The sequence below is a fragment of the Triturus cristatus genome, chromosome 5_2 (assembly GCF_964204655.1).
Source record: "Triturus cristatus chromosome 5_2, aTriCri1.1, whole genome shotgun sequence".
Lineage (NCBI taxonomy): Eukaryota > Metazoa > Chordata > Amphibia > Caudata > Salamandridae > Triturus > Triturus cristatus.
Genome location: NC_140588.1, coordinates 292,481,347 through 292,508,687, shown reverse-complemented (window position 1 = coordinate 292,508,687; position 27,341 = coordinate 292,481,347). Strand labels below are relative to the sequence as shown.

The window sequence follows — 27,341 nt, the reverse complement described above, 5'->3', positions numbered from 1 at the left end:
TGAGAATCAAGCTTGTGATCTGCAGGTTTCACATAGATCTCAGCCGCAAGCATTGAACTCACTGACAGTTACTTCAGCACATAATGAAGATAAGGTGCCATTTTATTTATTAAAACCTTATTTCCTGAAGACTTAATACATGCCTTCCTTATGACTCGGAAGCCCTTGTAGTGTCCGGTATTTGGCATGCATCACATGATCCTTCGTGATGAAAATCCTATGACTTGTCCTATTTCTGCTTCCCTCATTTTCTAGGTTTTTGCTTTCTCTGAAAGTGGTCCTAGTTAAATGTTTCTAGTAACTGCAAAATGGAATTAGGCGCCAAGTAGGTATTTTCCATATATGACTAATTTGTTATGCAACTTTTATTGTTTTTCTTTTTTCATACCAACCAAAACAGTTATCTGCATATAAAAAGAAACAATCTTTCATCCATTCTCTAGTTATACATTTAGCAACATTACAGGTTCCATATCTTTGTGAATCCTATATTTTGTAATATTTTCTCCCTAGAGCTACGAGGGAAAAGGGGGAAGTGATCCTTGCAGAGTCCACTCGCACCTGCCAAGCACTAATTTATTGTTTGCAAACTTGTTGTCTGTGGTTGGGGCATTTCTATGTAGTGTCTTTAAACATTCATCTACTTTACAGTTGTATGCAGCATGTTCAAACAGCAGCCGATCCAGTGGCAATTTCATCGCTTGAAACCAAAATAGTATATATTCTGGGCAATTTATTTGGGCATACGTTTTGCTTTATCAGGATGTGTAAGACGAACTGTGACCTACAGAAGTCTATTGGCTATGACCTTCGCCAGCACCTTGGCTTCAGTGTTCAACAAGGATTTTGGTTGGTGTGACGTACTTCTTCTCGCTGGCTTCCCAGCCTCATGTATCTATACCACAATGGCCGTCCTCAGGTCGGTCATGAGCAGACCCTCTGTCATAGCCAATGAACCAAATTCAGGGTATGATAGCCCCATGTCCTAGTAAGCTTCTTAAACAAGCAGTGGAAATGCCAATAGGTCTGGGTTATACCATATATACTGTCATGGGCAGAAGCAGAATGTGAATGACACTCTAACAGAACAATGGCTGAAGAGGGCTATCCCAAAGTATCTTTGTATCAATATAAGTATGTATTTTAGTCATTTTTCTTTTAATTACAAGAGCCTGGCAGACAGTTGAAGGTGTCAGATCAGACCTAAAAAGTACTTTAATACACACAGCTAGAGGAGGAGCCTAGCGCGCAACCAAGATGGCCGCGTAGGTGCGAGGCTCCCGAGGACCTCCGCGACCTCCTGAATAAATCCTGGAAATATCCTGTCCTTGTTAAGGGGACTGTGTCGGGGAACCCGAGCTGAGGCATTACCCGTTTTTTGGGCTCGAATCGGACCCGGAACACCGGTGGGAACATCGACTGAAGGTTGCGGCCTTCTCCTCGCCGGCCCCCCGGATTGGAGTAGTGGCGCGATCCGGGGACAAGGTGAATAACAGCGGCGAGCGGGGCTGGGCGACTCGCGTGCCCCGCACTTTCACTTTCGCTTTTGCGCCCTCCTTGCTCTCCGGCGAGGTCGGGCTGCGGAGCGGGGTGCGGTGGTGTGGCCTTGTCCTGGTGCCCAGCTGACCCGCCGACGGTGGGTCGACCCGCAGCTTTGTGGTCGCCCCCTTGACACCCGTGATCTGGTGTGACGGCCCGTTTGGAGATCTTGGCACGACGGTGGAAGGGCCAGCATGGCCACCAAACAAGATGGCGACCGGGCGAAGGTGAAGACGACCCGCCGTGGTACGGCGCACCAGGCCAATAGTATGGACCGCTACACGCTCCAAAAGGGTTCTCCGGAGACAGCGCGGTCATCCCCGGTGGGCCCGACGGAGGCACCCGCCCATCCAGTGGATCTAACCCTCCGGGACGTCATGGGCGCCATCGCTGAACTGAAGGCCTCAGTGGACCAGCGTTTTGACACCTTGTCGCAAAAAATTGACTCGGTCCTGGTGGATGTGGGACTTGTGAGGGCGGACTTGTCAAAAACGAACGACCGAGTCGACTCCCTGACCCACACCACTACGAGCCTCACGACTGACGTGGTGGCCCTCCAGGAGGAGGTGCGCCGGCTTGGCCAGGCGAGTGCCCTGATGGACCGGCGACTGGAGGATTCCGAGGGTCGCGCCCGGAGGAATAATATCCGCATTATTGGTGTGCCGGAGGGACGTGAGGCGGAGGCGGCGGACCTCTTCGTGGAAGACTTGATCCTGACCCACCTCCAGCCCCGGGGGCTGAGTAAGTTTTTTGCGGTGGAACGTGCCCACCGGGTCCCCGGGGGCCGCCCTAAGACCGGTGCCCCGCCACGGCCCCTTATTGCCCGAATCTTTAATTTTCGGGACCGAGATGCCATCCTCCAGACCTCCAGGCAACAGGGACCGGTCAGGTTGGACAACATGGACGTAAACTTCTACCCAGACTTTACCCCGGCGGTCCAGAAGCAGCGGCAGAGCTTTATTGGCGTCAAACGTCGCTTAAGGGACCTAAATCTTAAGTACTCAATGCTCTTCCCGGCAAAGCTGCGGGTGGAGGTGGATGGTCGCACGCACTTCTTCGACCGGCCCGAGGCGGCTGGGGACTGGTTGGACACCTTGCCTGGGGATCGGGGCCGGGGGGGTGGGGGGAGCGCGGCTGGCGAGGAGGGCCCGCTGGATCAGAATTGAGGGATGACTGTATTGCCTTGCTCGGGACATTGTTCCTTCACCACATACTGCCCCTGTAGGTTCCCCTTCCATGGAGGTCATGTGGGGCCTGCTGGGGGCTTCCCTCCTCCTCTGGGGGACTAGTTAGTATTTAGCTATGGGGCGACAGGCACACTGCACTTTGGGGGGGCTGTCTGGGCTCATGCAGGGGTGCAGGGAGGGGGGAGTTTTGTTGGGACCGGGGGGTGGGGGGGGTGTGTTGTTTGTTTGTACCGCAAGGCAATCCTGCAGCTGTTTTGTTGTCTTTAGACTGCTCGGTGGGGGACGACCGATTGTTTCGACGTATGATGGGGGGTAGGGACTTGACGGTGTTGTCATGGAATGTTAACGGTCTGGGGGATAGGATTAAGCGTGGTGTGGTCCTGCAGTATTTAAAACGTATTTCACCAGATGTTGTCTTTCTGCAAGAGACGCACCTTATAGGTAACACCTTTCATGCAATGAATCGGAGGGGATATCGTTTGGCGGCCCACTCTGGCTTCACCTCGGGCTCGCGGGGGGTGGGTATTATGGTTAGGAACTCGCTCCCGCTGGAGATTGATGAGGTGCACCACGATGAGAGGGGACGTTACACAGCTCTGGCGGGACGTATGGAGGGTAGAGTGCTCAGTTTTGTGTCGGTGTACGTCCCGCCTGGGCTACAGGCCACTACATTTGCGGACCTGGGGCGCCTCCTTCTGGAACTTCCGAGTGGCCTCTTGGTGGTGGGAGGGGACTTTAATGCGGTTGTTTCTGGATCTATGGATCGCCATCCCCCTAGGGACCTCCCCCGGGCACAGGCGTGGCTGCCTGGCCTTTTAGATACACTGGGCCTGGTGGATTGTTGGCGCCTAAAGCATCCCGTATTGCAACAATACACCTTCCACTCGGGGGCCCATGGTAGTCTCTCGCGGCTTGATTACATCCTTGTCCCAGCAGCCCATGCGGGGAGGGTGGGAGAGGTGCGCCATCTGGCACGGGGTATTTCAGACCACTCCCCATTGTTGTTGCATTTCGATGTCATCCCGAGGGGGGATGGCAGGGTGGCCCCGATTAACGCCTGGTATCTGCGCGACCCCACCATTCGTGCCGACTTGATCACATCCTTGCAGCGCTATTTTGAGGAGAATGTGGGGTCGGTCCCATCTGCCCTCTCCCTATGGGAGGCTTTTAAAGTGGTTCTTAGAGGGGAGGCCCTCTCCTTTATTGCCAGCGCCCGGCGGCGCGAGCGGGAGGAGGTGACCCGGGTGGAGGCCGAGATTGCGGAATTGGAGGGTGACATGGGGAACGGGGTAACGGACGCCAAGTTACATGTTCTGCAGTTAAAGCAGGCGGCCTACCGGGCCCTCGTTACGGAGGCGGCCAGGGGCCTTGGTAGAGAGCAGCAGGGGCGCTTGTACGATGTGGGTGATAAGGCCGGTAAATTGATGGCGTGGTTGGATAAGAGAGAGAGAGCGAGCCGCGTGGTGCCTTTGATTGAGAGCGTGGATGGTGCGTGTGCCACGGAGCCGGAAGCCATTGTCTCCTGTTTCGCGGATTATTTCCGCGGAGTCTACTCCCCTGTTTCTCCCTGTTCGGAGGCGGACTCCTGTGCCCTGCTTCGGGATATTGCACTCCCCTCCCTTACGGCGGAAGACAGAGACTCGCTGGACGTTCCTCCCACCTCGGACGAAATTGCCTCAGCTATTCGCTCGATTTCATCTGGCAAGGCCATGGGCCCCAATGGCATTCCCATTGAGCTATATAAGCTACGCCCGGATGTGCTGGCGCCCCACCTGCGTGCGATGTTCCTCGCGGCTCACTCGCAGGGCTCCCTCCCGCCGGACCAGCGTCTGGCTACAATTGTGGTAATCCATAAGGAGGGAAAGCCCCGTGAACGGGTCACATCCTATCGGCCGATTTCGCTTTTGAACGCGGAGCCCAAAATCCTCGCCAAGGTGTTGGCTAACCGGTTGGTTGGCGTGGTGGGCGATTTGGTCCACCAAGACCAATCGGGCTTTATCCCGCACCGCAACACGGCGCTTAATCTACGGCGCTTGCACGGCGTGCTTGCGCGTGTTCCATTTGTGCGGGAGCCAGCCATCTTGGCGTCCTTGGACGCCACCATGGCGTTTGATACGCTCGAATGGCCATATCTCTGGGCGATGCTCGCGAAGTTTGGGTTCGGCCCGGGTTTCATCAGCTGGGTCAAATTACTATATTCGGGCCCAATGGCGCAGGTGGTGGTGAACGGGCGTGTGTCGACCCCGTTCGCGCTGGGACGGGGCACGCGACAGGGTTGTCCCCTGTCGCCTCTTCTGTTCGCCCTGGCCCTGGAGCCCCTGGCGGAGTGGCTGCGGTGGCACCCTTCCATCCGTGGTCTCCGCTGGACCCCCGAGCACGAGGACCGTGTGTCCCTCTACGCGGACGATATCCTTTTGTATCTCGCCTCCCCGCGCAAGTCCCTGATCGTCCTAGTTGATGTGTTGCGCTCCTTCGGTCGCAACTCAGGCCTAGTCATTAACTGGGCGAAATCCTGTGTCTACGTACTTTCCGGGGAGGCTCCGGTCCTGCCGCGGGACTGCCCGATCCAGATTGCCTCCCAGGGTTTCCGGTACTTGGGTATATATATCACTCTTGACCCGGAGGCCCGCTATGAGCGGAATCTGCTGCCCCCTCTCCAGCGTTTGAAGGAGGATGTGGTGCGCTGGCGGCGTCTCCCGCTCTCGCCGCTCGGTCGAGCGGCCTTGTTTAAAATGATGTCCTTGCCGCGCTTCCTCTATGCCCTCCAGAACACTATGGACATGGTCCCGGCAAGCTACTTTCGTGAGGTGGAGGGCCTTCAGCGGCGCCTGTTCTGGGACGGGAGGCCGCGTATTGCTCTTGCTAAACTGACGCTCCCGTGGTACGATGGAGGGGTCGCCCTCCCGGACATTAAACGGTATTACTGGGCCTCCCAGCTAGCTGCAATTAATCATGGCCTTTACGGGCCCGCCCTGAACCCGGCATTCGAGATGGACAAGATGCTCCTTCCCGGTGGCGATTACAATCGAGCACTGTACTCTGGCGCGCCCGACTCCCGTCTGACGGGACCGACGCGTGTCATGGTGCGGGTTTGGCACGCGGCTAATGCAGCTATGGGGTGGAAGGACCGTTTGACCCGGGCGTCTCCACGGTATGCCTCCGAGAGGCTGGGCTCCCTGTGGACATCAAAGGGCTTCGAGAAGTGGGACACGATCGGAATCAGCACAGTGGGGGATCTCTGGACGAGGGGGGGATTCAAAACTTTTGAGACGCTGCAGGCGGAGTTCCAGCTGCAGGGCAGTGAGTACTTTCGGTACCTACAGGTCCGCCATGCGCTGGGCTCCGTCTTCCCGGATGTTGCATCCATTCCGGAGTCTTCCCCCCTGGAGGACAGAGTGCTGGATGGCCATGTCCCGGACAGCACGATCTCCCTCATATATAAGAAGCTGATTAATGATAGATCGTGCCTGTTAACTAGTTTACGCGAGGCTTGGGTGGCCGACGGGCTGGAGCTGGACGACGAGGATTGGATGTCCGCGGTGGCCTCTCCAAAAGAGGTGGCCATCCCGGCTCGCCTTCGTTTCGTCCAGCTCAAGATCCTTCACCGGGTCTACGTGACGGGGCCACGGCTTCTACGTATGGGTTTTGCCGTGGACGGACTGTGTAAGCGTGGCTGTGGTGCGTTGGCGACTTTTATGCATATACTGTGGGAGTGCCCGAAGGTGGAGCGATTCTGGCGTGGTGTGCATGAGGTCCTGCGTGTGGTCACGCGTGTAGCGCTGCTGCCTGAAGCGAGGAGGTGCTTGTTGAATGTATGGGAACCGAATGACTATTCGGCTCCGCAGACGCGGTGGGTGACTCTGGGATACATGATAGCGAAACGTGATATTGCTCAATTGTGGGGATCCCAGAGGCCCCCTGCGGTGTCGGCCTGGAAAGAGCACATGGATTGGTGTATGTTCCGTGAAAAGGTGGTGTATGTGGCGAGGGGTAAGCCTGGGGCGTGGGTGAAAATCTGGGGCCCCTGGAACGCCTACCGTGGGGGCATTTGTGAGCCGCCACAGCTGCCGGCTGCCTCGCCTGCTCCGTCTCCCTAGCTGGACCCCCTTGCTTGGCCGCGGGCACGCGGCCCCCCAGTCCTTGATCTCCTCCCATCCCCCTCTTCAGATCTTTCCTGCCAATCTGGATCCCCCACTATGGAGCAAGTGTTGTCACCTTGAATCTTGGGTTGCCTTGCGGTTGTGGTTTTTGTTGTCGTTGTTAGTCTTTAAAATGAAACCGTACTCTGTGGCAGGACGCCGTGAGGCCTGCACCGTTGATTACTCCTGTGTTTCTACTGTGCACCGCTGAGAGACTTTTACTGTCTGTATGTACTATATTTGTGATGCTCTAGCGGCCGGCCGTGCGGTTGTAGGCCCATAACTGTAACCTTTTTATGGATGTAATAAACGGTTTCAAAAAAAAAAAAAAAAAAAAAAAAAAAAAAATACACACAGCTAAATAATATAGGTACAATTACAAATGTGTATTAAATAACTGTTGGCAAACGTTATTTAACCTCTCCTAAAAGGGTTTGACAATGATTATCATAGTGGAATTCTTCTACCCATGGTATTTGTTAGACGGGTAATCTGTACCAAAACCCTTGCCCGCTATGGTAATCTGTGAGATTTCCTGTAATGAAATACATGTATACTGTGTCAATGCATATAGGCTTTTACACAGTGTAGTAACCTATCTTTAAATTCTTATTGAGCTTCACCCGTGTTCCAATGAATATGTTGAGCCTTTGGGGTGATATTTCAAAATAAATGGATTAGACCTTTGGCATCTGATATAACCTTCTCTAATGGACTGATCAGCCATACAGCCGTTAACATTGGCTTGACCCCATAACCAGCAGAGGCCTACTGTGCTATGCTAAGTCTGTAGACAGGTATTTGTTTTTACATGGAATCTCATAGATTACAGTAGCAGACAAGGATTTTGGAGTTAAGACCTTTGACAAACCTTTGGGGTAGAAAATGTGCTAACTGTAATTGTACACATACTATACATTTATGACTGCCTGTCTCGTGGGTGCACTGTAGGAAAGCCCATTCTCAGCACAGTACCTGGTAGTTACAGGTTCAGTGTAATCAAGGCTGTTATAGCCTTTCATGGTTAGGAGGTCCATTAATTGGTTGGTTACCAGTGAGCTGTTTAACACTTAGTTGAGCACAAATCAGTTCAGTGTTGGGGGTGCATTGTAATTTTACTTTTCCATTATCGATTAAAATGGTGCCTTGCAATGCCTGTTTGTCTTCAGTCTCCTTCTTAATACTTATGTACATGCATTTGTTTATATGAAAAAGTATCCTTTTACCTAACGATTTTAATATGCCTGATCTTCATGACAGGCATCTGTTTGTTTATACTGGAGCCTTTAGCTCTGCATTATCACTTGTCTCTTCTCATCTCGTGGGCCTTCTGCGAGGCCATTAAAATTCACCCAGAAACCTCCTCATAGTGTTCACTTCCCTCGCACAGATTCTCCGCCATGATCGGGGGTCTTTTGTATTTGATTGAAATCAAATTTTAGACTGAATGATTAAGTCTTATCCAAAAATCAGAAGCCTCATCTGCTTTTGTTGTTGAGAAAAGACGTGGAATTGAGATGTGTAACATGAATTGCTATAAATTACTTTTATGTTGTTATACTGCTGACCTAACTTGGTTGTTTGGGGGTGGGTGGGAGGTAAAAAAATAAAAAAAGAAAAGAAAAAAAAGAAAACAAAAAAAACTTGACCAAAAAGCCCACATGATTAATTTCAGGCCATATTGGAGTACTTAAATTCATTTAATATCACAAACATGGGAGCCTGTGGCCATCTGGCAGAGGGTTGGCAGTCAGTGGCACAAGAGGCAACTGTTAAAGTTCTGCTCGCTTTCTCCCATAGATTGACTGGCCTATTGAGGATACTGTGTGATGAGCATGGCTAGGCTGATGGAAATCTCCAGTTCCATTACACACTGCGCTGTTCTGTGTACAACCCCTCTTGACTGAGATGTCCCTGCTGCAATAAATAAGGAAATGCACTTCCTTGTTAAGTGAACTGCAGATAGTTGGACTAGGTTTAAACTTTGTCAAGTTCTCCAGTGTGGTACGGAAGACAGTACACAAGGCACCATGTATATCTGGCTGGCAAGTATTATTGTATTCGAAATGAAAGATAAACTATTTGGATATGCAATGCAAGTAGCACTGGAACAGTTACTGCTTTAGTAGGGATGGGGGTGGTTAAAGTTCTTCAAGCTAGATAGTTGGTTCTTTTCCAGCAACCTAGTGTCTCAGTACTTCAGTAGTTTAGTTAGAGATGGTTCGCCTGCATCCAGTGGTCAATTGTTTGTAGACTTTATTGAAGGCTTCTAGAATCAAGAAACTATGGATTTTTTTCTAGCTTCTGTATGATTTGATTGTCATTGGAGTAGCTGTAGTAGTAGAGATTAAATGAGGAAATTAGAGCAGGCTGAGAGCAGGGTAAACACTGAGTAAGCCTGTAGCAGTAATTGACCCTTGCGGAGCAACAGCTGTGGGTTTGAATGGTTTGGGGCAAGGGAGAAAGGACAGTGGCATAACAAAACTTGAGTGCCCCCTGCAAGGTAAATGGAAGGTCCCCCACTTCGGATTTAATCAGGAGCTCTTAGACCATAGTACTGTGATGAGGGGGCCCCCTACAGGTTGCCCCCCTACCACATGGGCTGCGGGGACATGTGTTACGCCACTGAGAAAGTGAAATGATGAGTGTGAGAGAGATGTAAGAAATGAACCAATTTAGTAAAGTCCCCCCCCCTAATCTCTAAGTCTCTATAGAAGAATAGGTTGTCAAACCGTACCGAAGCTATGAAAGGTCAAGTAGGAGGACTCTGCTTGGGTCAACTTTAGTGTACATATCTTCCCTTGTGGCTATCAGTGTTTTTTCAGTGCCACAGCCAGGACGGGATACCAGCCTGACAGCCCAAATGCAAGCTATCGTCTACACTGAATACAGATATTTAACTGAAAGGGGATTTGTCAACGAGCTTGCTTACGAATGAGCTAATATGTATCGGTGGATGGTTAGGATGTACTGAAACACAACAGCCATTATTAGGTCGAGCTTGGGCAGCGCAAGCGCTGCTCTACGGGGCATGCTGTATTCAGGTAGGGACTTTAAGCTCCGCCCACTCTCTGCCCATATTTTTCATTGGCTTGTGTCATTGTCTACAGTAAACTGTGGCTGTTCATTGGTTAATAGCCTTAGTAGTCCCTCCTTAGTACCGCCTTGTCTCATTTTGTAACCTCCCTTGGCGACACACCCTGTTACATGTGTTGTTACTCAGTAGGCTTTAATTACAGCCTCTGAGTACTATTTTCTCAAATAGCTTTGACCTGCTTGCTGTTGCAGGCAGGACACGCTCTCTCCTAATGCTTTTAAAAAAAAAATTATAGCACAAACGCGTTTGGAATGCAATAGGTCTCGCATTTGCAAGAGTTTAAGCTATTGGCATTATAAATGACCATGCCTTTTATTTATCTGTTTTAAAAACAACACATAAATAAAAGGCATTGTCATTTACAATAGCTCAAACTCTCGTAAATGCGAGAGCTATTGCATTGCAAATGCTTGTTACTTAATAGGTTATTCAAACTTTTTTGAGTTTTCCCTGGAAGGTTCCAGTCTCTCAAGAGGGGTTGTTGATGGCTCTGGCCAGATGGCATAAAAGCTGTTGCTGAAGATGTCCTTAGAAAAATGTTGGTGAGCCCCAAATGGCACTGGTGAAGTCTTTACAGGCTAATGGGTTGAAGAGCAGTAGCTTTATAAATCTATTTATTTGTTGTGTTAAAGGAGGATATGAGTAGATTCGATTTTCTTCCTTTTTCATTCCCGGGTTAATTTGGCGTTTCTAATGAAGGCGTCAGCCTGAGAGTCATAAGAGTTACTGGATTTGGGGCGGAGGGGAGGTCACTTATGTGTCTATACAATCAGCGTTCTTAAATTCCTTAATACATTTGTATAATTCCCCTGATGGGGAAGTGGCTTCTGGAACCCAACATGAGCAGAGCAGTCTGTTTATTGACTCCTTGACTGTGTCTTCATAGACTCTGGAGGTGCTCTGGTCAGGAACCTGCCTTCTTGTGTCCAACGGGCTGCTGGGACAAAATACAAACCCACCTGCAGGGCTCTTTGTTCATGGTGATGGAAAATATTGCTTTTAAATTTGCCTCCAGCTTCACACTCCCTTAAGGACTCAGGTGAGAGAGCTTTTGCTATCTGCCTGAATGTAGTCTCCCTCCTCTAGCACTGGGTCTAGTTGGGTGTGCCCTTAGCCCACGGCTCGAAGACTTTAGAAGCTGAAAGTGCATTTTTCAGGTTGTAGTTCAGGGTCCGTTTTGTCAGATCATGTATAAAAATGAAACTTCTTCATTTCTTGTCTTCCAGTAGCCCCCAACAGTTCCTCTTCGGAGGCCTAATACTTTTATTTTGTGAATGCCCGGCTATACTGATAACTGACAGACTTCTTTGAGTCAATATACTTGACTTTTCAGCCGTTAATAGTGCTATTGACTGGCCTAGTCGGATCCTGTTTACACTTATTCATCATCTGTCTAATTTAGTTCCAGCCAAAACTCAGACTAATTGCTATAGTGAATGTTTTTGCCTTTTTATTTGACATACCTTTTATATTCGTGATTGGAATACTTTTTCATGTGGTCTCACATGATTTGGAAACGTTGCTGTTTTCTCTCTATGTATATATTGATATAAAACAGGGGATTTGTGTGTGTTATGAGTTATTTGACTGCCCACTCGTAATGTAATTGTTAAGCACGCCACTCGAGCCATTTTGCATCGGGTGTTTTGTGGGCAAGGTGGTTTTATCGCCTGTTCTGCCTAGAGCTAGCAGCGGAACCCCTGGTGGCATGCACCCGAAGGATGGCGAGATGAAGGGAAGCCAGAAATGCTCCCCAGGATGCTTTATCTGATGTGACAAGGGGGCCGCGTGTGCGACATTGAAACAGGCGTCTCAGTTGTAACATGCCGTTTTGTTATTCCTTGCAGGGTGCCAGGAATTACAATTGCTACAGATATCATCTGTGGCTTTCCAGGGGAGACGGACGAAGATTTTCAGGAGACCATGAAGCTCGTGGAGCAGTACAAGTTTCCAAGCCTCTTCATCAATCAGTTTTATCCTCGTCCGGGCACCCCGGCTGCCAAGGCGAGGCAGGTCCCAGCACACGTGGTAAGAACATGCTGTGTTGATTTCACATACCTGCCATTTATTCCCTCTTGTGTTTCTTTTTTTTTACTTTGTAGCTGAATCCATTTCTCACTCCCTCCTCATGGCTTGCCTTCCATAGAGGGTGCTTTGCCCGCATCACGTTTTCTAGGTGGTGAGGTGGCGGCCGGTGTCTTCATCTGTTAGGCTAATTTTAAATACAGAACAGCATCATATATTGATTGACGTTGAATGACAGGGTAAGCCGGGTGACACCATTATGCTCCAAATTTACAAAGGGCATGTGCCAAGCATGATACAAAATGAAGGTACAATTCGTGAAAAATGTTTGCTACTATACACAATTTATTCTCTAAGATTCTCTGGTAGACTGACTGAAAAAAGACACTGGTCTGTGTGGTGTTGCAGTGCTGGAAACTGTTTACTATGTTTCTTCGTACAGCTTCGTTGTTGATAGCTGAAGTTTTGTGCGACTTGCCTTGCAAATGTATAAAACGTACATGTATATATATATTTTTTTTCATATACACACATTACCCTTGACTCAGTGCTGACATGCATGCTTTATAGTAGATAGCATGCTACTTCGTAACCCAAAGTTCGTGGTTATATATGCTATACCAGTAAAAACACATGTGACTTAATAAACTACGTTATTTAAAATAAGTGTATTAATAAATTAGCATTTATCCATTTATTGCTATAGAAATAAGTTCACACTCCATACCATTACAGCGCAATGTAGCTAATGTGAGAACATTCTCCTTTCACCTTACAGATTGCACGTTACGGTGACTTTTCAGATGAAAAGTCTGCTTCTAATCGCAAGGGGTTAATCACTATGGTTTTATTTAATTTCATGGATTCATTCCATCTTGCCCTGGTTTCACTTAAATACCTTAGTTTATAACTACTGTGCAAGGGCAACCAACATGGCCTAAACCATACAAGTGGCTCCACTGAGCGTAATATGCTATTTGTTACCATTGTTAATGGAGGGCATCATGAATGTTCCACTGAAGGTAGAAACTCTCTGGATCAATGGTCGCTCCCACTCAACAGCGGTAATAAATGGCATCTGCATTTAAATTCTCTCAATATGTCTGAGTGTATATACAAATAAATACTTTTGAAAATGGTTTAATGCCATCATCCTAGTTGAAGGATGCAGTTCTTGTTTATTTCTTTTTTACTCAGTATCTAATTATTATTTGATATAGTGAATGATTCCTTGTGACCCATTGTCTTTGCTTCTCCCGTTTATTGCTTTAGACAAATACTCTACTTTAAAGAAAATGATGCATTTGCGGCCTTTTCTCAGGCATGAGTTCTGACCTCATTCAATTAGTACCAGCCGTAGTTGGTGGTTTCTTGTCCACCCATCAGTATGCATCATGGATCTCCGTCATTCTTTGTGGGCTCATAAGGAACGTGGGGGGACTAGGAGGTAACCTCTGAACTGTAGTTACACTTGATTACATTTATTTAAAATGTGGTATCATGCTAGCACTATGATGTCTGAATTCCTTTCACATAATCGACCCAACAGGTGACTCCTGTTTGAGTATATTGCCGGGACTCTTCAATGTGTAACTTGGGTATTCCCTTAAAGTATTGCTGATCGTCTTCACCCCGCTACAGCGCACCCATCAGGTCTATGTTTGCTGTATGTAGCTCTTAGTAAGGTTCAGTTTAAGGAAAACGGCTGCATTTAAAAAAAAAAAAAAAGCTGCTTTATTAAAAAGCAGTCCCACACATGGTGGTCTTCTGAGCCCAGCAGGCCACCATCCCTGGGAGGACTGGCATTCCCAATGGGCTCGCAAATTGCGAGAGGCTCATTAATATTAATGAGCCTCGCAATTTGCGACCCCATTGGGAATCGCAAAACAGTGTAATAACACTGTTGTACATTTCATTTAGCGCTTCGCAATATGCAACTCGCAATCAGTCGCAAATTGCGAGGTGCTAAATGAAAGGGTCGTACATCTGGCCCAAGTCTAAAAAGAGGTTTGACTCGCTTCCTCTCCACCAAATGACTTTCTTCCGAGCACTTGATTTGACAGCGAGCAAGTTTATTTGTGTAAATGGGTGTCAGTGTGCCGTACTGTGCAAGCGGCACAAGGGAAAATTGTGAAATTTGAATATCCATCATAAACTACAATAACACCGAAGAAACTTTTTGGGTTGTCCTTTCTATTAAATGATCTAGAAGTCATTATTTTCTGCACCAGACTATCTGGGCATAGTGGTGTTCACAAAGGTGTGTGTTGAGTGGGTATTTTTTTTTTCTGCCTGCCGGGCATGATCCATGTTTGAGTTGGACATCTGCCTGTAAGATCCAATCATTGCATTTTAAGTGGTTTGTCTAAGTACACTTTCAATGCTATTTTGTTAATTATATTTCTGGCAATATTTTTTGGTTGATCGCATTATATATTTCCTAATTAGGTAGCTTACTTGTTCCATCTAATAGGGTTCTACCCACGCAGCGTGAAGCATTCTTAGGAATGCATGGCAGTCTGTACTACAAAAGACGACTAAAGGTAGCATTTTAGGTTTGGGGTGTTTAAATGTGAACTGCAGTGTTTTTTAGGAAGTGCATGTTCCTTCCTACAACAGAATTTGTTCAGTGAACGATTTTACAGAAGAACTCAAAAATAAACACACAGCATCATCCAATGGTACACATCACCATTACCAAACAAATAACATTTTTGAAAAAAAGGTTCCTGTGCAAGGTATATATCCTGCAAAATAGGTTTTCTCTAGCAGTTAGTAATTGGGCTTTACCCATGGATCACTAGATCGTGTAAATGAATTGAATGTCATATTCCTGTGCCACTCAAGTTCCTCGTACTTGGATAATGAATGTAAAACCTTCCCCCATATTGCTTCCATTTAACTAGACAGGCCAGTAATGCTGAAATGGATGTTATGCGCCTCATGCTGGTGACACTGATAAAGCATGACTGGGCCCAAACGTTGTGTGCATTTTGTAGTTGCTCACATTATGGCATTCTACGCATTTGTGCATGTCTGCTCATTTATATGATTCAATTGTTCTTAAGAAGGTGGGGCATCACTGGCCTTTTCCCCCTGCTACTTGGTTGAAGTTTGTATGGCTGTAAATGAGTGAAGGACGGTTTCTTATATCATAACGTGGGGTCCATTTGGATTAAGGTGCACCTAACAGCTGACAATAAGGCAGCTGTGTGTGCGTGGGGGGACCACGCAATGTTGACACCCCAAAGCTTTACCTCAACAGAATGCTCACAATCCGATGAATCTGAGACGATGTCAAACCTCAGTTTCATTAGGCAGTGTGTCACCGAGGTAAGGGAACTCCCAACCCATCAAAATATCAGAAATACAGTCAAAGAAGTAAAAGGGACCCTCAATAACTATGTTCTAGATCAGTGAATTAGTTTAAAGGCTTTATTACGAAAATTCGAAGAAATGCGGTTCAGAGTCATTGTCATGAAGGCTGTCGGCAAATAGAGTATTACAGAGAAGTGCAAAACCAAAGATATTCTCAGTCTGAAGTGGGCAGCAAAATCAAAATTAAAACAGACAGCATCCCTAGCAGCACAGGGAAGTTCTGTCTGAAAGCTCTGGCTCACCCCCAAAATAGAGGGTTTACATATGCTATTTTTGCATATTAAACCACTAAAACTACAGATTCATTGTGGTATGATGAAAAGTGTTACATTCTCAGCAAATCAGAGCACAGTTTTATTAAGCCTAATATTGCCTTAGCACCTAAGCAGTATTCACTACATGAATATTGATTCTGCCCTCTCTATGCTAATGCCATCCGGAGATGATACGGAGATGATGGAAAAAACTAGATATGTGAACAACAGCAAGCTAATATGAATGAATAGGGTACAGTGAGCTAGTGGGAGGACCTTGAAGTAAAGTTGAGTTTTCTGACTGGCCGGGGACAATTCAGAAATGCATGAACAATGACAATGGAAATAGTCAGTGTGCTAAAGCTCAAGCACAGTGTTACACATTGTCATATAACTTTGCTCTGTAGTGTTATTAGGGGTCTCTGCTGAACTTTAAAACGGTTCTTTTCAGAGTTTTTACTTGGAGAAAATCAGTATTCTTAATGACTCAAGTATTCAGCATGTTACATTCCGATTTCCTTCTAGTGCGTGCACTGGTGAGTTTTTCTGGCTAGTCTGCCGGTGATGGTGTTCTACCTGTCATGAGCCGGCTACTGGTGTGTTCTGGTGCATGCAGCAGAATGGTGTTCTGAACCTGTCTTTGAACTACTCATGAGCAAAATATCTGGCTGCACTTATTGGTGATCTCAGACAGATGTTGGAATTCTGAGACAAATATTGACATTCCTAGGTCAGGCCTTTCATCAGATTATTGAAGCTTAAAAGATGCGGGTTCTAAGCTGGGGTCTGGCTTAAGTAGCCTTATTATTTAATAGTTACTTTTTTACTACTTCGACAAATACAATGCTTCGTAATTTCATTAAAACTATTCAGACGAATGCAGTCTAAAGTTCAAAATTGATTTGTACCACCAGGTGGCTGCCTTATTTGACTAGCAATATGTACTGCTTGTGGCTGCCTTTTTATTCAGTAATACATCTTGTTGGTACAAACAAAAGCAAATCAATAAAAAAACGTCAGCAGAGAGTCGTTTCTGGTCTTTTATTTCCAGATGTACTTGATATGCAATTGATGGAACCAACCAACGCGTTTCGCCCAAACATGGGCTTCATCAGGGCAGTAAGATAGTGATATGAGTTAAATCCTCAGTAGCTGGATCAAGAACGGAGAATAAAACCGTTCTAAGACGTTGTGAAGAAATCTTGTGGTGGAGAAAAATCCTCTGTGTTTAGGCAGTGCGAAGTACTGTATTTCGGTATTCGCCGTTTAGTGGATCGGAGCCGTGTCCGGAACGCGTCCTGTAGCCAGCGTGTCGGGTAGATTCACTAAACGGCGAATACCGAAATACAGTACGTAGTGACTTGTCCAGGTGGTTCAGTCTTCTAAGACCCAGCTGCTTTCCTTATTGTCCTTCCAGTAATACATCTTATTGAGCTAAAGCTCTGCCCCAGCTGTTTGAAATATAAATTGATATTACATTTGGCAAAATATTGTAATTAATAATTTGGCACAGGAATGACCACTGTATGATGTACGGTCATGAGTCCTGCCCTGCGTTTCTGAATTGCATATACCTGTGATGCTGGTTTTTGATTTTAATTAATGCCATACACTAATACCGTGGGAATGCGTTGACCTAGGCCAAGTCTTTGATGATAATAGGTTCTGGACTTTGTCATGTACCGAGAGGGATGCACAAAACGCTTTGTAATATTGACAGACCACTTCCATCCAATGTGCAGGTTTCTTGCAAGGAGTGTAGTGATGGCGGCATAGCATGGTTGGTGAATTATAATGACAGGCCTTTTTACCAGTGATACATGAAAACATGCTTATAGGCCCATTCTTCTAAAGTTCTGCTGGTTACGATGAATCCAGACTTCTGAGGCTGACATCCCGTGCGTTGTGCTAAGATTGATAGTATGCCATGCAAGCAAGATGAAGGAGAGGTTACTTTCCCCTGGCAGCATACATGTATTTCTGGCATCTCTTAGACGGGAGGGGGGGAACATCAAACGCTATAGTGAGGAGCGGTCGTAAACAGCTGAGTTCAGCTTGCTCACACCTCTCTGTGCTTCTGTGATCGGCACGCCACCTGGAGGCAGAGCATCCTTCAGACAAAGGCCAGGTCTGGAAGTTGGCCTGGCAAGGATGCATGAAAGGAGAACCGACCCAAACCAGTTCCAAGGAAGCAGACCTGGAATACACATCCTTTGTCTGTTAAATTGGTATAAAGATGGGGGCCCAAGACCCTTTGGTGTTTGTTATTGTTGCCTCTTCTACTTTGGAGGAGGTACTTGCATAGTACTCAGGGTCTACTAAGCAGCCAAGGGTTGCTGTTGCAATGACAACCAACTCCCAAGATATGACAGAACACTGCGTGGAGTCTGCTCTATAGGAGGAATTACTGGACTGTCTTGGGCGTCAAGACATCATGCCTGTGAACAAAGGAAGAAATCGCCAATCCTGCAGAAGTTGTTGATAATGGAAGGGACTTCTATAATTGACTGGCATAGGGTTTGTCCCACACACATTTTCTAATTTGCTAAGCAACGGCACCAAAGGAATCATAGTACTGTCTGATCAGGCAGTGCGATCTTTGTCATTCTCCCAGTCGTAACTACCAAGGCACCAGGAGCTGTGTGCTTGAGGTCAATCTCATAAAGTGGCGATAAACGCCTGCTTGTGGGTCATGTGCCCCCACAATGGACTGCGTGACCCCACTCTGCCTAAGTGTGCCGTTGGGTCAGGACTATTCTGAAGACCAAGTGACCCGGGAGGTGCCCTTTAAAGATTCAAGGTTTTCGTCTCGAGGTACTACGTGCCGTATATAGTGCCTGCCACACTCAAGAATCATCACCTTCTGGAGTGTGGCAATTGCACTCAAAAAGAAGTGTCATGTACTCACAGGAGTGTCAGAGTGAGCTGGGCCGTGGTTCAGGGAACCACCAGAGAGCTGGAGTAAGTGCCAATCTGCAGCCAGACCCTCAGAAGAGGGCCACCAACAGAAGCCGCCGTTCCTGCCGCGACCCTCTGAGTAAACCACTTTGTGGCTGACTGCTGCGCATCTCCCTGGAAGACTGCTGTGTGCCACATGGAAGTTTCAGCTACCGCTGATATCCAGCTGCCGTGGAAGGGCCGAACGAGGGCCGGTGCTGCCACTACGAGCTGTGTGAGAGACTGAGAGGCGCCTAAGTTGAAGAGACTGAGTGCTAAGACAAAATAGAGGTTTGGAAGGGGAGCATTAGCTTCCCTTAAGCCTTACCTTGAATTCTGACACTGAGGGGGGAACACAGAGAAAATTGGGAGACCCATAAAGGGACAGTTGGTGGAGTAATTGGATTAGTCAGCAGTGGCACATGAAAGCACCAAGACTTGCACCCATGAATAGGGTATCTGTGCAGTATTGAATGTGTACTGTAATTCTACAATATGTTTTCTGTGTAATAATTTACTTGTCTTATCTACAAAGGGAAGAACTGGGGTGAACATTGATCTTTTTGCGCAGCTGGTGGGGGGTGAATTGATTTCTGAACTTGAGTAACTTCATACTAACCTCCCTTTGAAACCTGTGTCTGCTCACCGCTACTTCCGCTGAGAGTCAAGTGTGGAAAGGGTTGTACTTGGACCAGTTTGCAGAGCTATAGCAAGTAACAATAGCAAAAGACCTGAATCCTATGATTGTACTCAAGTTGCACCTACCTGCCCTGTGGCCTCCTGAACAGGGTCTGACAAATAATAAAAACCGAATTTGCTACAGGCCGCCTACAACATCACAGAAAAATGGATACATTTGCAGTTGAAGCAGAACTCTATTAAAAGGCGTTTCTTGGAGCGAATGGTTCAGTAGAGTAAGGTAGGGTGATACACGCAGAATAAAGACCAAGAAGAAACTCCAGCTATACAGTGGGTGTCTTGTGAGTGACTCTTTGGCAAATATCTTTAGTGCAGGAAAGGTATATTTGGCAGGTATAAGGGGAGAACAAGTTGTGCCACAGATTAAAACCTAAGAGTGTGTAAACAAGACACATTTACATTTATTGTCATTCGATATTTGTTTGTTCACTTTTTTTTTAACATTTGTTTTTAATCTTTGTTCGAATTTTAACCAAAAATCAAAGAGAGAGAAAATTATTTTTAGGGTCGAATCTTCAAAGGAATGACTGTCATTGTGACAAAGAAACATAAGTCACTTAGGAACTACAGAGAGTTTGGGCCTAAGGTACAGAAGCCAAATTATTTTTTTCTTCACGTTATACATATGGCTCTGCATTAGATAAGGGTTGAGAGTGTGCGTTTGTGTGTGCGTGTTGCAGGCCGCTTGGGCTAGGTCCTGTGAAGACAGCTACTGTAAGAACAAGTTTGATTTCAAAGAGGCTTGGAGCCAAGCCGAATATTTCCCAGGAGTGTTCCTCCCACTGCTTTGAACATGGACTCGTTTTCTACAGCCCCGAAGACGAGCGCTCTCTCGGCTGCTCTGAACTTCCAGCGCTGCAAGAAGGCAGAGAAGTTCAAAAGGCCTGGCTCAGACTGCGCGCCAAAGTATACTTTACCCAGCAGCCCCTTGGGTCCGACTCCAGGTCCAGCTGTGCGCGTGGAATGCAGCAGAGAGCGCGCCCGCTGCCTTACAGCCAATCGCACATAGGGTAACAGAAAGGAGGAAACACCTTTGAAAAAGTTGGCATTGGCAAACAAGGTTTCAGTTGAAATTAGGAACGGTTGCCATAGCGTGCCTTTCTATTCTACTTGAATTTCTCAGGGAACAAACTTGTAAAAGATCTGGGGCCTTGCACTGTGGTAAAATGTTTCATAGAACATACAGTACCTCAGTAAACATAAACCTGTCTGGAGCACGGTAATAAATCTGATCTCTGTCAGAATTACAGTCTTTTTTTACATGTTATGCTCAGATTACTTCATTGCTACAATATACACATTCAGTGCTCTGCCGAGGTGAATTAAACCGTGTAAAGGGGCAAGTAGCAAACCTGATCAACTAAATGCAAGTTTTTCCTCTTGCCAGGGACGTGATGTTCGACTCGATCGATCTCATGAGTATACAAAGCAGTGTACATGAAAGTTCAGGCTGAGTAAGTGGGTGATGGTACTTGATGTATAACATTGGACTGTAGTGATATCAGAAGAGGCTGATGAACAGACATATTAACATTTTGTTGATCTTTATGCTTCTCTGGGTTCAGGATCCACCCAGTGGAGTATTTCCCTCTCAGCTCATGCTATTGGCTGTTTGGTATATCGTTCCACATCCTACGGAGTGCTTGCATTGCTATGCATGAGGCACTATTTTACACCTCAAAACTTTTTTTTGTGTTTGGTTTTTCTCTGCCGCAGGTTTTTTTTTTATGTCTTAGTCAGGAATCATATGTGTTTTCCATGTCTGCCTTCTCCAATGTTCTTTCCCTTTTGTGTCTCTTGACTTTCCACTGATATTTAATTCCCTTTGGTGGTTCCCTAGTGTGAATTTTCTTGTGGATTTCTCCATCTATCTCATTGTAATTATTCTTCCTCCCCTATTTTCATGTCAAAAAATAGAAAGAACCTTTGCTCAAGCAAGTAGATCTAGCTTTAATGAGAAAACATACTAATACATGTATGCATAAATGCTGTTTCCATATCTTAGCACGTTAAAGGCAGACCTATGGGTTTTGGAAATGCTTATTCAGATTGCCTCTGTCGTTAGAGACTGTGAACGACGACATTGAAAACATTCTTGACATCTTTGAATGGAATGCTCCAGCTCGACTATTAATCCATTTTCCATGTGAATCAGAACATGAGCAAACTCTGGCCTGTTCCAGCCTTTTTGGTCCACATTAGTCAGGTGCAGCTAGGTATCTCTGGCACAGTGAGCTCCAGACCCACATCTAGGCAGATCCCGGTTGCTTAGGGATATTCATACATAAAGAGCAAAAAAAATGATAATTTAAGGGCAAGATGCCCGACTGGCAGGATTAAACCGGAGCTCCCAGCCCGCAGCTACAATCCTTCATCATACTCCCACACCATGATGGCCGCAACCCACATAACGGCTGGCAATATGCAGGGGTTCATTCCAAGAGGGCAGTGAGGCACTTGGCGGTGATTTTCAGCGCTGGGACACCAGTGTTCAGTGGGGCTGCCCTGCGCGAGGCTTGTGGAGCATCGGGGGGCTCCATTATCACTGTGTGACGGCTCTGCCCCTGAGTCTTGGTGCGTCCAGCGTCGTAAACATCCCGATCGCCGCTGAAATAGAGGTGCAGCCTGATCCTCCCTGAGGCCTGCTCTGCCTACAGAGGGATCACTGGTGGTGGCAGCGGCAGCACACCGCGCTGAAGGAGAGAGGTGAAATTGCAGACAGGCCTTGGCTGCTTCCTACGTCGGGCAGAGTGGTGGCCCAGTGAGGAGGCGACTGTGAGTGTGGCAAGCAGAGGGCACCCGTAAGGTGCACACCCCGTGTCTTTTCCCATCTGGCGTACTGGATCGCTCAGTGAGCGGCACAGAAGCAAAGGCTGGAAATGCGCACTGAGGATACAGAAGGTAGATACAGGATATGCAATCTACACTTTGTAAGGTTCCCCAAAAAGGTGAAGAGCACTATTCCTGAACTATTCTTGAAAGAATGGCTGAGAAGAAAAGCCCCAGAAGCTGTCTGTCACCAGTCTTTGTGGTAGAAAGGGCGCACCTCCCCCTCTCCCGCTGGGACCACCACGGATTGTAATTGCAAAGATCCTCAACTATAGAAATAGAGATGCCATTCTCCAGACTGTTTAACTGCACGGGACCCAGTTTTTGACAACCATGTGATTCGAAAATATTTCCAGACTACATACAGCAAGTCCAGCAACAGACAGACATTTGGAGGGGTATTTCAACCAGAGATTGAAAGCGATGGGACTCAAATATATGTTGCTCTGCCCGGCAAAGCTAAAGATGGTTGGTACACGAAGGGGTTTCACATTTCTTCACGAGGATTGAAGTCTTATGGGACTGGCTGGAGGGCCACGTAGAGGGTCATACCCAGTTCCTGGGACAGCCCCAGCATAGTCGCTGAGAGGGCGATGGAACGGCATGTGGGATAAAAAAGAGAACGATGCCGTTGAAGGTCAGTGTTGGACACCCAGGTGGTGGTGTGCCAAGATGGAACGCTGGACGTGGAAAGCCGGAGGTTGGAATAGGAGGCAGCCAGGGCCCTTGTGGAAGTGGTTACCTTGGCTACATCGACTAATATTGGCTCAAAAGTGGTGGAAGACATGCCAGACTTTGAGGCCAAGCAGCCCTCCAGCTAGTGGACTGTAGACAATTGTTTGTGTGGACCTTCCTGCTGGCCGGACCTACACGGACTGGGGCGAGGTGCCCCTGGCGGGACGCTGTACTTGAGCAGCGAGTATGGGCTGGCACGTTGAGGCGTAGATGTTCCGATGGGACGTGCTGAGAACACTTAGATGATAACTGTATATATCCTAATGTGGGCGGCAAGCTTAGTGGCTGCATCACGAGCCACTCGGGCACAGTGAGGATAGACAGGCCAGGTTAGAGGTAGGACTTCAATTACTTTGAGCAGCATATACGCATCCCCCATCTCGAATCGCCTATATTGAAACAAGTGGCAGCCATACTCCTAGAGGCCAACTTCGCCTTACATATTGTGGGAGGCAATTTTAACAATGTAATGGCCCCTGGTTTGTACTGCTCAGGTGCTGCAGTCGCTATGTCGAGGGACACGTCCTTTGCACAAATCGCTGACTTACTGGGTCTTTCTGACCTATGGTGGCAACATTATTGGAGGGACAAGGACTATTCCTATTTGTCAGTGACGCACAGGGTCATTTCTGGAATCGATTATGTCTTCGTTCGTGCGGGTGAGGTGGCCGTGGTGAACAGGGTAGACTATTTGACAGGGGGCCTGTCGAACCACTCAACTTTCTGGATCACCGTGGGTTGGAGGTGCTCTCTTGGGGTACGGGCTGGAAACTTAGGACCTGAGAGAGGCGGAGGTTGCCCAGGAGTTACAGATCGACTTGAAATTGGGTTTCAAAGAAAACAAGGGGACCGTAGGCTCGGCGATAGTGCTTTGGGAAGCCTATAAGATAGTCCTGAGGGATCGGGCACAGAATGTGTTGGCACATAAGAAACATAAAGCAATGGCAGAGATAGAGGAGAGTGAGCATCAGATTAAGGACCTCCGAAGTCCCTGGGAGTCTGTACATATCCGCAAATCCTCCGCTCTGTAGAGGTGCTCTGGAGGGAATATCCGGACCTGGCCCTGGGGGAGGTCAAAAGCAGATATTGGCCACCCAGCATTGCCTTTATGATGCTGGGGACAAGCCAAGCAAGTTGCTCGCCTGGATCAGTAGAAGGGAGGCAGAGGCATGCTCGGTGCGGTGTGTCGTTGATGGGACTGGAGCTCTCCACGCTTCGGACAAGGCAATTTCAGAGGCCTTTACATGGATTTATGCCTTGTTTTACAAGGTCCAACCGCTGGCAGACATAAGCATTTAGTGAACTACTTGGATGCGATAGACCTGCCAGTGATGCTGAATTTCAGGGCGGAGGTGGAGAGTTGGCACATGCTACTAGTTACCATGCTGGGGAGGGTGGCTGTCTTTAAAATGATTACGCTCCCCAAATGACTATGCCCTGCAGAACACATACTACCCGATCCCGGAGTCAACATTTGTTAAGTTAGAGGGAAACTTGAGAACAATATTATGGTGTGATAGATACCCTAGGACGCGCTTGTGACTCTTCAGCGTAAACACTACAATGGTGGAATCACTCTCCCACACATTAGGGCCTACTACTGGACAGCCTATATGGTTGCTATAATGACTAAACATTTTCACTGCAGGATCACTCCACTTCCCGACTGGAGCGAGCGCAGTTCGCCAGCCGGTTGTACTTATATTATCTGTACAGTGGAAAGGACGCTATGGGTACATTTATCCATACGAAATGGGGTTGCCCAGCTATTGAGAAATACTGGTCACGGGTGGTGGACGAGCTAAGTCATGTGCTGGGAGAAACATCCATCTGGAGCCCAAATATATTTCGCTGGGTGTCCCAAAAGTGTGGACGTACCCAGAGTGCAACTCCTCTTTTGTAACCTGGGGCTTGTGTTGGCGAAACGCAATGTGGCGCGCGACTGGGGTGCATCAGAGGTCCCGACCATGTGTGAATGGAGGAAGGGGATGGACCTATGTATGGCAACTGAGAAGGTCACATATAAGAGTAGGAAGTGTCCACATAAATTATTTCAAGATTTGAGGGTGCTGGCCACAGCACTATAACTTAACACCTCCCAATGAATGTCATGCATCCCTCAACATAACCTAGCACTCCAAGGTGTACCGTAGTGTTGTCCCAGCTATTACTGTATTTCATCCTTTTTAGTGAAATGCCTTGTTGCTACGTGTTCGACCTGGGTAAACAGATAATTGTGTGTTTATGCCGCCTCTGATATTTTTTTTATTTTTTTTGGGTGAGTGTATGCTCCCAAATTTTCTGTTTGACGAAGCAAAAAAAAAAAACGAAAAGAAAAAAAAGAAGAAAAAAATGCTTGGATCAATATGAAACACTGGTAATTACTGTGGGTACAATTCATTCAACTCAACACAGCTGTGACTTTATAGGCAGAGATCATCCATCTATATACCTACAATTCAGTCTTTACCCTTACCTAAACGAGAACACATGCATGTTTTGGTTCTGCGCCTTACTGGCTGCATTTCGCTATACAACCTTGTTTGTTGCAATGAAATTTAAATACTTCTGACAGGAACAAAGCAGCACACGAGCCCTTGCTTCATTAAATTGAGAGAAATGTGTTTGCTGTACAAATGTGACTGGGCATAATGAAATTACGCAAAAACCAAAGGAAATGATGGACGGAGTGTTGAACATTGCAAGCACTCACCCCCAGTCAACTGATCTGGGTTTAATCCATCACCGTTCTTTAGCCCACTCTGCCACCCCAGTTCAGACACGGCCATATGCAAATCAGTCTGACCCTGTGCCTCATGGGAACAGTCCAGCCCGAACTGCCAAGCCATGTCTTCCCTGAACCGGAAACAAGCTTCCTAGGACCGGTTTCTGGCATTTCAGCCGTCTTCAGCCAGGCTTGCTTGAATCCAGTGGCAAAGTGAGCAAGGGACTCACGTCTGAGCATACCCTGCCAACTTATGGCAAACAAAGCAAAAACCAAAGGAAATGATGGACGGAGTGTTGAACATTGCAAGCACTCACCCCCAGTCAACTGATCTGGGTTTAATCCATCACCGTTCTTTAGCCCACTCTGCCACCCCAGTTCAGACATGGCCATATGCAAATCAGTCTGACCCTGTGCCTCATGGGAACAGTCCTAGGAAGCTTGTTTACGGTCCAGGGAAGACATGGCTTGGCAGTTCGGGCTGGACTGTTCCCATGAGGCACAGACTATGGTTTTAGCATAATGAAATTACACCATCTTTGTTGGCCCTCAAATCTTTTTGTACCTGTGATAAACGTTGTACCTAATAAATGCAGGGTTATGCTTTGTATAAAAATAAACATGATTTTTTTTTAAAGCACACAGTATAAAAGATACTTAAACCATTCTTTTAATTTGAAGAGAGATTTTAAAAAACAATTCCTCATCAAGTGTTCAATCCATGTTATAAATACTTAAAAACTTTAGATTCAACTTAAGATCCTAAAAGCAAACGTACCAAATTCATGAGCTTTCTTATCACACGTTTCCATCAGCTCTAAACTGAATCCTGAGGTTAATCGGAGCTGCTGTAAAAATCAGCACGACTGAACCTGCACCTTTACATAGATCCCAAGGGTAATGCATGCTTCTTTCCATTGGAGGTTCAAGGTGGCAGATTGTCCTCTAAACTCCTGCTCACAGGCCGGGTGACAGGAGTACAGAACCCCCATTCTATTGCATGCTTGCAGATTTTCAACAGTATTTAAAAGCCATTCCGTGTTCTAAATAGGCCTGGGCTGTAAATGTTGTTCCGTTCGCGGAATTTGCGATATTTTGACATTTTTGCGTTCCGCGGAGAGCGCGAAAAATGTCAAAACTTTCACAACCTGCCGCGAAACGGAAGTATTTTTCTTCGCGCTTTAAAAATGCATTCTCGCGCGCGCGACTTACCAGGTCCCTGCGTTCGCCGACGAGTTTTCCTATCCGTTCGCGCGCCACAAGATGTTGGATTGTTGGTAGGCGGTTGCGCTATCCAGCGAGAGTTTGCGATCGCGAACACGTCATTGCGATCGCGAACAGGAAATAAGCATCGCGAGCAAGATGGCCGCGCCCATTAGCGACGGCATGGGCAAGTTGGAGATATATTTCCCCGAGAGCATGCAAAAACACATCGCGAACGAGTGGGAAAAGCAATCTCCGCATCTTCTCGAAAGTTTCGCATGCTCGCGGAGATTTTATGCAATTTCGCGATAATTTGCAAAAGTCAATTTCGCAAATTCCGCCCACCCTTAGTTCTAAAGTGGTGTACTAAAAACCCACGGTTTACCCTAAAAAAGATATGCAAGTTGGCTTTACTGAAATAAAACTGTTAATAATGTTGTATAGTTCTGCAGGCATACAGAACTAGGATGGGTATTATTTTAAGTAAAAATCAATACATCTAAGTAGCTTACTTTTCAATGGATAGATATGTCCGCCCGTAGATTCCTTACTTATAAATTCTCCCACAGCAATTCTTGCATCAGGTGTAATAAT

At 47.0% G+C, this 27,341-nt stretch overlaps 1 protein-coding gene across 2 annotated transcripts in view; it reads left to right on the top strand.

Moving 5' to 3' along the window:
- CDKAL1 (CDKAL1 threonylcarbamoyladenosine tRNA methylthiotransferase) overlaps nt 1-27,341 on the top strand; it is a 2,121,425-nt gene that overhangs the window by 1,652,603 nt on the left and 441,481 nt on the right. For both annotated transcript variants that reach the window (XM_085607048.1, XM_085607049.1), the window contains exon 11: nt 11,810-11,990. In XM_085607048.1, the coding sequence (XP_085463174.1) occupies nt 11,810-11,990 (181 nt within the window). The remainder of the gene's footprint in view (nt 1-11,809; nt 11,991-27,341) is intronic.